The 11,631-nt window shown below is 43.4% G+C and overlaps 2 protein-coding genes across 2 annotated transcripts; one reads left to right on the top strand and one right to left on the bottom strand.

Moving 5' to 3' along the window:
* Positions 1-68: 68 nt before the first annotated feature.
* On the bottom strand, positions 69-2,312 carry LOC131888501 (GA-binding protein subunit beta-2-like). Its single transcript, XM_059237378.1, has 4 exons — positions 2,164-2,312; positions 1,465-1,920; positions 698-1,406; positions 69-604 (listed from the first exon to the last, which is right to left on the bottom strand). The coding sequence occupies exons 1-4, from the start codon at positions 2,182-2,184 to the stop codon at positions 138-140; spliced, it is 1,653 nt and encodes a 550-aa protein (XP_059093361.1). The 5' UTR covers positions 2,185-2,312; the 3' UTR covers positions 69-137.
* A 1,765-nt stretch (positions 2,313-4,077) lies between these two features.
* Positions 4,078-11,281, top strand: LOC131885482 (uncharacterized). The gene is made up of 5 exons (XM_059233543.1): positions 4,078-4,638; positions 5,667-6,404; positions 8,585-8,779; positions 9,906-9,994; positions 10,608-11,281. The coding sequence occupies exons 2-5, from the start codon at positions 5,689-5,691 to the stop codon at positions 10,808-10,810; spliced, it is 1,203 nt and encodes a 400-aa protein (XP_059089526.1). The 5' UTR covers positions 4,078-4,638; positions 5,667-5,688; the 3' UTR covers positions 10,811-11,281.
* Positions 11,282-11,631: the final 350 nt, after the last annotated feature.

Here is an 11,631-nt window from a genome sequence, read left to right as displayed (position 1 = left end):
GAACGCGGGGAAACCAAGCTCGTAGTCGAGTACTCGAATATGGGCGCGAACACGAACTGGGTCAATGATTCTTTCACATATCAGTAATTCTATTGAAAGAGAGCGGTTCGATTATCAATCACAATGTATATACTGGGTTACTTTGATTGGAAAGTAGCACCCTTAGCCAGGGCCTCAACTTGTTGCCGTAGTCGGGACATTTCCCGTTCTTGCGCTTCCATTTTCTCTCGGTATTCTTCTTTGGCAGCATCCAGCATCTTTTGTAACTCGGTGCGGCTGAGGGTGAGGGTATCACCTTGAACCGGTTGCGGGGAAGTCGGAGCGGGCTCCTTTTTGATTGAGCTGACCATGATAGGGGCCCCGTGAGCAAATCCCGAAGCTTCCGTCACAATCGTGGTGATTCCTTTCGAAGACACAAGGTTGCTGGCTGGTGCCAAAGTGATGGTGGAATTGGGAGAGCTGAACTTTTGCATTACAGCAGGGGAGCCTTGGACGGTCTTTAAATGAGGGTTGACCCGTAATACGGTGAGCTTCGTGCCCGTTGAGCCGGAGGCGGCCGCGATCGTTCCTTTATTGGGGGATGCAATCTTAATGTTCGAGGTGCCTGAAAAGCATCAAGGTCATTGGTTACCATCCAAAACATAGGGTATTAATATCTGCAAAATCATGAACGCCAAAGTGGTTATGAAAAACTCACGAGACTTTAAGGCCGCCAATTGGCTGGGAGGAACGCGAAGTATCCGTTTGGTGGGGCCACTACCCACCACAATGGTGGCCATACCACCCGAGCTGACAGGGATCACGTTTTTGGCGGAAGACACGGCCACTAACTTGGTTGTGACGGGCAAGGTGGAGATTTTAGAAGTCCCCGCTTTGGAAGACACAATCACTTTCTTGACAGTCGTCGGTCTGTGCCCTTGGTTGGTATTGAGGAGCATTTTCCCCGCCTCGGTCAAGGTCAACGTCTGCTTGGAGGTTCGCAGATGAGACTCCAGGGCTCCACCACCGGAATCTTCGGGTTGAATAGTGATGCCATGCGCTTCCAAGAACTTGACGGCGTCGTTCTCGGGACTTTTGGTAACCTGAGGAGCCTCGGACCCATTCAAGTCCGCACCGGGCGGACTTAACAGAGAGGCGGAATGATCCATGGCATCGTTATCCATGATGCTCTGTGTGGCGGCCAAAGTGGCCGCGTCAGATTCGTGCGGATCGACCGGGATTTGTAGGAAAGAGTCGGCATTTTGAAGCATTTCAAAAATATCCGGACGGCCCTGATCAGATGCAATTTCCATGGGGGTCTTGTCAAATTTGCTCACGGCATTAGTGTCAGCTCCAAATCGTAACAACATTTCCACCGCGCCCACATTCCCGCGATCCACCGCCCAATGGAGAGGCGTCATATATAACTAAGAACTAATGCATGAATATCTAAAAATTCTCATAGATTAGCCTTGGGATACTCACCATATCTAGGGCTTCTTTATCGCACGAATGCTTCAGAAGTAGTTCCAACACTTCCACGTGACCTTCTTGGGCCGCTAAATGCATGGGCGTCTTGTCCACTTTCGTGCGGGCATCCTTGGAGATCCCCGCCCGTAAGAGCACTTCACAGCATTCCACGTGCCCGTTTTGCGCCGCCATATGCAAGGGCGATGTGCCTAACCAGTCCGTGGTGAACGGGGCGCCTTTGCGGATCACGCCGCACACCTCTTGCGTGTCGCCATCGCGAGCCGCTGTCAAAAGAATCTTGCCCAGTTCCACCAAGGTACATTGTTGGCTCTCGGAATTGACGCCCCCTAAACCCAAAGCGGGCGTCAAATGGCCCCCCAATCCTCCCACGTTTAATCCGTGGGGATCCAGCCCGCCCATGGCTGTGGTCTGGACCGTAATGGGTCCGGAACCCGTGTCGTCCATCCCGATCTGAAATCAACATGACGGACGATAGGTCGATAGGTGGGCGTGAAATGCTCGGACTCCCCCGGAGACTCAACAGGATGTTGTGGCTCAAGCGGACTTGCAAGGTTCATCTACTTCATAAGCAACCGGAAAGCATGACCTGCAGACCTTTTCCTTGGCGACAAGTCGGAAAGAGTAGCGGAAATGACCTCAAATCACGGATTTAAAGCCTCTCCACTGGGCGGGGCAGCGAGTGAGTGTACTTACCAAGATTCCGGAGTTGGCCATGATGAGGCTTCCCACGTGTTACACGAGCTCAGCGTCCCGATTTCACTCCGAAATACCAAGATTTACTCGTCCAAGATGGCCGGAAGTTCTTATAGGGGCCAGAAGTGTCCTTGTGTATTGATGTAAAAAAAATGAGTATTCTGCCTCTTCAAGTAATATTTTGAGAAATAAATTTACTTTTTCAATATCATGAATTACGAATCCTGTATTTTGCATGAGTAAAAATATTTGCCGGCCATTAAAAGACCGTTCAAAAAATGCTCGGCTTCTAGGCCCTTAGCGTAGGAAAAAAGATCACTGCGCTACATCAAAAGAGTGGGAAGCTTGATTGAGTTGGATTCAATGAGAAAAGAAGTCTCGCTAACAGGGGTCTGCTTACATTCAAGAAGTAGGTCAACAAATTTTATGCACATAAAAATGTCGACAGCATTTGCGTCAATGAGCGAATGGGTGGTTGTAATTACAGTAGTTTGACCCAAATGATGCCAAATCTCAATTTGAAATTGACCAACTATTTTGATACAACTGGACGATTGCAGGCTTCAACGTTTACCCCTGAATCTGTCAATCGCTGGTTTTCGTTATTGGAAATTGAGAAAGGTGACGATCGAAAATGTAATTAATTGCAAAGGCATTAAAATGTAAGTGATTACGAATGTCAGTCAAAAAGTTAACTGTCAAGGCAATTTCGATGGTTTCCCTTGGCAGAAAATAGATACACACCTTGATATCTACTCTAGGTTCACATTCATTGTTATGCATAAGTACAAGTACTTACGTCAACCAGTTATTTCAAACTTACTGATTCAAAGAATTTTTATTGGACTGCAATTTCACTACTTTGTTTCCTGATCTCTTTTTTTCTAAACTTTGTATAATGTTCTACAAACGAGTTTCTCAGATTTATAAATCAGAATACTCAAAGGAGCAGAAAGGCAACGCATGTGAATAAACATATGTTTAATGAACTAGTTATTACATACCTAGGTCTCAGAAAAATATCTCCGTCGTGAAGATGGCCAGAAAACCTTTTTATGACCCATTCATTTCCTACCACCGTTTTAAGCTTCTTATTTGGCTGAACACAACACTTATTACAAATACATACTTTAGACGCAAAGATTGTGTTTTGCGATTAGTTGAATACACGATTATGGTCAGAATTGAGTTGCACAGATGGAACGAGTGCTACAACTACCAACACACTACCTTATTAATGAGTAATGACTCAATATGTTCCTATACAGAAATATATAACATTCCTGAGAAACACCAACCAGAGACCAATCTTTTGTTTGAGTCCTAACACGTTTGTTTCACGGACAGAACTACCAGTCCCCAGAAAACCATCATGTTTACCATCAAGACATGTTCAAGAACATTTTGGGGTTCAAAAGAGGAATGAATACCACACCAAGACAAGAGAAATTATTTCCAATTACTTTCGATGAATTACCTCACCCAGGACTTATCTTGGCAAAAATTTCATTTTCACTCAGTTCCAAGATTAATTTCAAACGTCAAGTAAGAACGTGCGAAAGGCTACAGCATGCAAACCGCAACTATTTGAGCCCACTTTTAAAACTTCAGTTTAATGACAAAAAGGAATCCTAAACCACAAACCACAAACGACTATGGAGGAATGACAATGAACTTAGGGTGAATGTCTTAGAACCAATACTTAACCCTCCAGCAAAAGTATTCATATCTCCCAAGTGCATGAGTAAAAAAAAGAAATTTCAAAGGATAGAGGGCCCGCCCACTAAAATATTGGTGGAACCATCCAACTTTCGAATCCATCGGGTGAGCGGCCTTTCTTAAGTACAAATAAAACACACAATATGCAATGAGGTTGAACGCGAACGAGGGTACGCAAATATGCACAGGAGAACGTGCACGTACTCAAAACAATAGCCCCGCAGAACCACATGAACCTACAAATTGGTCAGGGGGACCAAGACGTGAGTGGAACACCCCAGACGCCCGAGGGGGTACATGCTTGGGAGTGTGAGTGCCTTACGTAGAAAGAGAGCAGGAAAGAGAGGAAGTCGAAAAAGGGAGGAGGAACATAGAAAGAACCTTCGTTCCTCAACCAGAAGGTCCTCTTCCATAAATACGTACAGCTGTACACGCGTAGGGCTACTAGTACAAACAGGGACGAGGCCACGCTCAGCCTTATTCTCTGACGGAGAAGGACAGCAGGACGGGCGATGAGAGAGATTTTGGACTTGAACCATGAAACATGATTCCCTGGTCCAATTGGCAGTTGCCTCGAGACGCTCACCCGGGATCAACCTAACTTTACTACCGCTACCGCGAGCCTTCTGGAATAGGGCCTCATCAAAACAGTGCTTCTTCCAGTTTGGGCATTCCTGTGAGCCATCCAAATCCAAGGTCACGCCCATAATTTAGTTCCTCGTTCTGTAGCAGTCGGATGTCCCTTGAAACCTAGAGGTAAGGCGATTTGATACGAAATATTATAAAATAATCGTAGTAGCATCGAAGACAATGAGACCTGTAGCATGTATTGAATCAATCGTTGCAGAGACACACTCAAAACGTCATGAGTTAAGTTTCCCAACCATTCTACACTGGACGTAGATTCTGTCCAGTAATGCATACTTATTCATTGTTTTTTGGGGGGAGGAGAGGATTTTAAATTGAAGTGGGCCTTTCGTCGACACAACACCGAAGTTAGGCTGAGACACACAATGATATTCATGAAGTTTGAAAGAGTTATTCCGATGTGCCTCTTGTGAGAAACAAACAACTCTAAATTTATTCTACAAGGCCCCCTCTCACTCTGGCAAATATCATGAAAACCAGGTGAAGCTGGTCTGGAAAAGTTTTTAACTATGTAAGTGGAACGTCTACTTTGTGCCCTCTTGTTTGAAAAGTTATTTCAAGGCTGGCAGAAACATTAGGTAAAACGAAATGACCGGTTGAAATTCAATACAATACTATAAAATTGGTTGAGACTGAGGAGGCAGTGACTGGACTTACCGCATAGTGACCCTTAAAAGCTTCATGATGCGGTCAACTAATGATTGGGGAGTCTTACCCAATTAATGTCGGTTTCGTGAGCAGTGTCAGATTTTGTGGTACACACACTTTCCTGTACCCCAAAAGCAAAAACTCCTGTTGTGGACAACATTTCAAACAACTTCTCCTTGAAAGCAGAATAATCTTCCTTCCACTTTTTGTCTCCCCACGTACTCGTTATTCTCATCGTAAATGCCAGCCTTCAAAGGACATGACACTTTGAACGGGAGCCAGATCACGTTTCCTAGGGACAGAACATGCATTGTACCATGTTCCACCAGTTGCTTTAGATTAGCTTGGAGTACGAGAACATAACTTCAAACGAAACGATTTTTTTTCGGCTCTCGCCCTCTCTCGCTCTTGATTACACACACTTCGCATGCACCGTGCACTGTGGACCATGCACAGATGTACATGGATATCTTTCTTTGGTTTTGTAGGTTGATTTTTTTCTCTTCTGCTATGCCAAGATGTACCGCTGTGGAACGCGGAATGTCCATAACCCTAACGAAACAGAGTTCCAAATCCTCTCTTCACACATCGCCCAACTCGTCACGGGATTCTCTCCTCCAGGTTCCTTCTCCGGGATTGCAACCCAGCCCGCAAGGAACCCATTCTTCCCATGCCAGCACATCGTCCTCAATAACTGGTCGGAAGAGTCCCCTCCTTTTGAAGTCGCCGTCGATCCTGAGAACCGTGGGCCTCTTAGGAGGAGATAATGCTCGTTCTCAAAGCTTAGACACACCAGATACCTCTCTCTCGACCAAAGATCTCCGACGAGCGTCCATTGCCAATCGCTCCAAGTCTTTAAATGCAGCTGGATCACTGGACCATCCCGATTCATCTCACTCCTCGGCGGCAGTATCCAATTCCTCGATACCTGTTACTGAAAGGGAACCCACTGTGATTGCCCCTGGCACATGCTTGAGCCAACAAACCCAACAAACCACTTGGATCAACGGGGCCTTGGTGACGGATGTCAAAACAAGCAAAGTCAATGCTGATTCAGCCGCTTCGCCCGGGGGAGGTTGGCCTTTGTTCTTTTCACTCCCGCATTTGATTATGATGTCCAATCTCCAAAACTTTCTGGGAGCCCGCAACTGCAAGAAGCCTTCGATTCAGCCCAATGACTACATGGACGGGTTGATTGCCAATATGAAAACCGACATGAAGGAAAGGTAAGTTCAGTTCCTAATCCTTGATCAGATTTTCCAATCTATCAATTCCTCTCTCGAAAAAGAATCGTTGACATGAGCAAGGATGACGATAGTGAATGCATGCATGAATGTACACATAGTTAACGAACCCATTTGGAAAGGGCGAAAACGTAAGATTCATAATTGACCTTTCCCAAGCCATTTGGTTGACACGCCCAAAGATTAGAAAGCGCCTCCCCAAAAACTCGAAGGGGGAAAATCAATAAATCAATTTGTGTTCGGAGAACGAAAACGAAGCCGGTCGTGAATTGAATGTGGTGCTTTGATGAAATTGATCAATTTCCCATCGAAATGGAATAGATCTTGGATGTACATGTACACTCCAATTCAACGATTCTTGAATATGGTGGCATGGGAGAGAAAACTGATAGGTTTTCCCACGCCTAATCCTATTTGCTGTTTTTTTGCAATTCGTAGAGGGGTATATGAATGGGATCCAAGACGAGCATCATTTCCAAGAGAGAAATATAAACGTACTTTTATACAAGATACTTCTTTAAGAATCACGAGTTGCGCAAAGTGAGAGCTTGGTTGCCGGGAGGTGGGGGTCATTTCATAATTTATAAATTACTCCACCTTTCTAGAAAGAGAGGCTTTAAGAGAACTGCAAAAAGAGCACCTTTGGAAGAACGAGGAAGTAAGTTTTTGAATTCGTCCCTGCATCAGTTGAACAAGTTGGTTGGGCTATTAGCGCTCACAACCAAGAAAACACGTCCGAACTAGAGACCCTAGTCCGAACCAAGAATAGAAAAATAATGCTTTTCTACAAAAGATGGGATGTGGCATCATTTCCCGTTTGGCTCTTATTTCAACAATTTCTTTTCCGTTTGCCTGGAGCTTACGGTTATTTCCCCGACTAAGCCACCTTTGCCTTTGAACTCGTTTTTTCCTATATCAGTGGAAGTGTTGCGCTAAAAGGGAAGGTGCACCTCATGGAGAAAAATGCTTTCAGTTTTTGACATCAAAATGTCCAGGGAATGTCTTTCATGGTAAATCTGCCGTATAAAATTCAGAAAGTACATTTCTTGTCGGATCAAAAATGTATTCCACTTTTGTAAGAACATCCCACCATCAGAGGGATTTGCAATGTGTGAAGGGTATAAGCCTGCTCATTTTTACCTACCACATGACGTATGTTCGGTCATTATACGGTCTGAACATAACGGAGCAAGTTGAGTCACCGTGAAAGGTACGCACATGTATGTTGCATTGAGAATAACTTCAAAGGTTCAGGATTGACTTTAACATCAAAGTTTGCATTAGGTGTCAGGGGATCCTAAAACACTGCTCGATTTAACTTATGCACAGCACATAAAAGAGCAGTTTTGGACCACTAGTTGTTTGTTCCAAATATAAGTAAAGGGTCAGTCAAAAAATTGAAGAAAAAAAAAACAATGACCCGTTCTTTCTCTGACTGAAATGTATTCTGAACGGATGAATAACTGACCAATGTATTCATCCTGTAATAATAGTCAATTTCGTCAATTTACTAGAAATTTTTATGGTCGGATAATTTAATTTTGAAATTGGTCATCCTTGTGAACCGGAAGTTATTTGCTTCAACAATAGCCTGAACCTTCCGTTATAAATATTGTTTTATTATGCTGAGAGGGTTTTATCCGAATTGAATGATCTAATTCTTGTTTTAGACATTAGGATAAATCTGTTCATCAAATGAGTAAGATGCATTTTCGTGTACAAAATACAATGAATCATGCTGGAATTAATTGACGTCGAATGGGCTGGATTTGGAACAATCAACAACATTAAATTTGTCATTCTTTCTCCCGTTGTACGATCTTATCAAATATGAACGACGTATTTTTGGCAAGGTTAGATTATGAAAATTCTCACAATGTCGCCATTGATCCAGCAAATAAGCTGAGCTGCAGTAAAGTTTCCGCTACTGCAACGGACACTGAAACCCTTGTTTAGTGTTCATATTTTCTTGATTACCGCGGGTATCCCTTAGATATCTGTCTCGTGACGAGCGCTTGCATCCCTAACTGTTTGAAAAGTGATTTTTTAGTTTTGCCCCCTGCATTCATTCGAGTGAAACAAAAATGTAGAATCAACAACCAAGATCTCAAATCATGTTTCGAGCATGCTTCTCTGATCACATTAACGGTCTTGCTTTTTAGAGGGCTTCATGAAATGACTCTCCCTGACCAAGAAATTGGAGTGGCCTTGTTCGATGGACAAATGAGTGGTCTGACTAATCTTTCTCGGAGGGGTGATGCCTTGCTGGAAGCGGAAACCGACCACTTTCTTCTCACTTTTGCCCTTCAAGCCAAAGACCTAAGATGCGCTTACGGTTGGCGGAAACAACGCCTCAAGTACGTATTCACAGACCCGAAAGACGAGAATACATTCCCTTCGCGATTTGTTATTCCACGAGAGTAGATTGCTTTCAATAACAAGATTAGCTTGAGGTCAAATCTTAGATCAAGCTTGAGGTCCTTTCCCGACTCTTGACAATGGAAGAAAACTTAACAATGAAATATTTGTACTTTGGAAGGTTTCACTCATGAATTACGTTCTAATAACTATTTTAACGGTAACGTTATTGATAGCTGATTGGTCTAATGCACCCGATACAGTCATCATAGGGTATCCCAGAGAGCGTGGGTCCAAACCCGCCATCGGGAGTAACACTATTCAAATCAGATTTTTGTCGGAAGCTGCTAATTATCTTGTCAGACGTTCAATAAGAGCAATGTAATCCTTGTTATTTTCCTTATTCGGAAGGTTCAGCATTTTCCTGAGTTGCAAGGCCTTCAGATTAGGTAAGAAAAGCCAACAATACAAATCACCGCAAGAAATGGTTAGTTCGAGATTGCCAGTGCTCGTGGGATTTTGAGTGTAACCAGTAGGTGAGAATGAATTGTACCATTAACTGTTTTCCCAGGCCTTTGGTTTTCCGGGTTGGTTATTGCGCTCCATTTTCAATACCAGCACCTGCAGGATTTCTTAAGCATGAACACTGGACAATAAGGAGGTGGAAGGAAATCAGCACATTCTCTTTGAAAAACTTTGAAAATTCACTTTTTCATAGGCTTATGAAACCTTAACCATCCTATCCTTTATGAGATCGATAGTCTTCATTCTAAACCTTCCCATCATTTCGTACATGTCGATGTCCCAGCCGGGATCCAATCAAAGCTAACTCATAGATATATCAACAGTTAGTGGCAATGCTTTCGTAAAGGTGTTCGTGACATCAATCATGATATGCCCTCCATAACAGCAGATAGGATGCAGCTACTCGTAATTTGATTATTGCCTTTTTTTCTTCTAATACCTATCACACAGGCATTCATAAGTAGTTTTAGAGAGGTAATACGCGTATGTTCAGGAGATTTCCTAATGTTTAAGTGAATACGCTGGATCAAGGATGCTGTATGACGTATTGGATCAAAAAACCAATGACACAAGTACGTACATTTGCTCTTTTCTTATTAGAGGCGAGGTGGTGGCAAACGTGGAAAAGGTCACTCTAAACCTGAAGATCAAACAGATGCTTCCAACGAGCACTCCACCCGAACTTCTAAGTAAGTTGAAAAAGATACCCATTCCTCTCCCACCATTGCCTAAGACAATGACAAAAAATGAGAAGGTCTACTTGCATTGAAATGGCCATGACTTGATGCAACTAGGCACATGTTAGTATTTACAGTTAATCACTGGTTTGAAACTTTTACTGCAGCAGACATAATCCAATGGCAATCTTAAATTTCTTTGATTCGAGTCTTTGTTTTAAATTGTCAAAAACTTATGCCTTCCAATCTTTACCGCCTTTTCCAGGTTGTTATTTTTTCACCCAACCATTGATTGGTTAGTTTGACGCTCTTTTGGTTTTTACAGGGCGGTTAAACGATAATTGGAGAAGGTTGGGCTTTGGACCATTGAAAAAGAACGATTGCTCAAACAACGTTAATCCTTTCAGTACTGTAGTACATATTGGATTGGTCTGCATTTTACCCTGGAGATGTGTCAATATGAGCTATGTGGAGCAGTTTTTGCCCCACGCATACTCACTGTTTTTTCGTCTGAAAACTAATCTCATCTTTATCTTCTTCTTGTTCTCTCCTCTCCGTGCGCCTCCTGTTCCCATTTCTTATGGTCGATGTGCCTTTGCCTCTTGCCCTGGTTTTGGTATTAAAGATTTCCATGTGGAGGAAGTGGATGGCGTCCAGGTGTACTTGCATGGTTTGGGTCCCTTGAACGGGCTGGTGAAGCGGCTCCTTCGGGCTTTCTTGAGGAGGCATCTCAAGGATTACTTGGAGCGAGAATGTAAAGACCTCATCGCCCAAGAGCTACGAAATGCTGCCACGGAAGAAGGCTATTTTGGAAAAGGTCTCATATGAGAACACACGAGGGACGTTTAAACAAAAAAGTTGGAGAACAAACTCACTCACCCACGAGATCTAACAAAAGAGGCCAAAAAGGCGGAATTGTCGACATGGAGCTCCTTGCGTTTCACATTTCTGGACAAGTTGGAGATTCGTCACCGAGCGACTACAAACCCTTTCATGTGAATTGGAAGCAACAAGTTTCATGTGTCATAGCACAAAATACCTACTCAGTCAGAAACTAGAACCCCGCCAGTTGAAAACGATGCATCTAACATCGGCTCAAAGCATAACTGGAATTGATTTCATATTCGATCCTTTCTGAGTCCCTTGTATGTTCTTTCCTTGTGTTCCAATTTATGTGCCAAGGACTTGATGTCCAATGTCCGCACCAAGAATCGATATTTTGAACTCTCGTTGTGCCATGAAACCTGGATGTGAATTTCTCCTCTCTCTCGAAAAATAAATGTCCGTGATATTTTAAAACGGCCTCTTTCCAACTATATCTTCCTTTCTAAAAATTGAGTCAGTTTATCAAGGGATTGGCAAAATGACCCCAACCTGGCTCCTCACAGATGTTGGTACCAAGAGACTGATGCTGATCATCGATCCTGATATTTGTAAATGTCTAGCCTTGTCATGATTAGTGTACCAACACAAGTTGGAACAAGCACAAGCTTTGGACAACTTAATTGACTCAATTGAGGTCAATAGAGGAAGAAGAGTAGGCGTTTGTATGCAATCGTAAAACACCTGGGGCTCAATGAAGCGGTTTATTTTGTAAGGTGGATAGAAGCGGAGACTGGGGAGCGAGCGACTCCTTTTAGTGACATACA

This window comes from Tigriopus californicus, chromosome 1 (genome assembly GCF_007210705.1).
Source record: "Tigriopus californicus strain San Diego chromosome 1, Tcal_SD_v2.1, whole genome shotgun sequence".
NCBI lineage: Eukaryota > Metazoa > Arthropoda > Copepoda > Harpacticoida > Harpacticidae > Tigriopus > Tigriopus californicus.
This window is presented reverse-complemented; position numbering and strand designations above follow the sequence as displayed.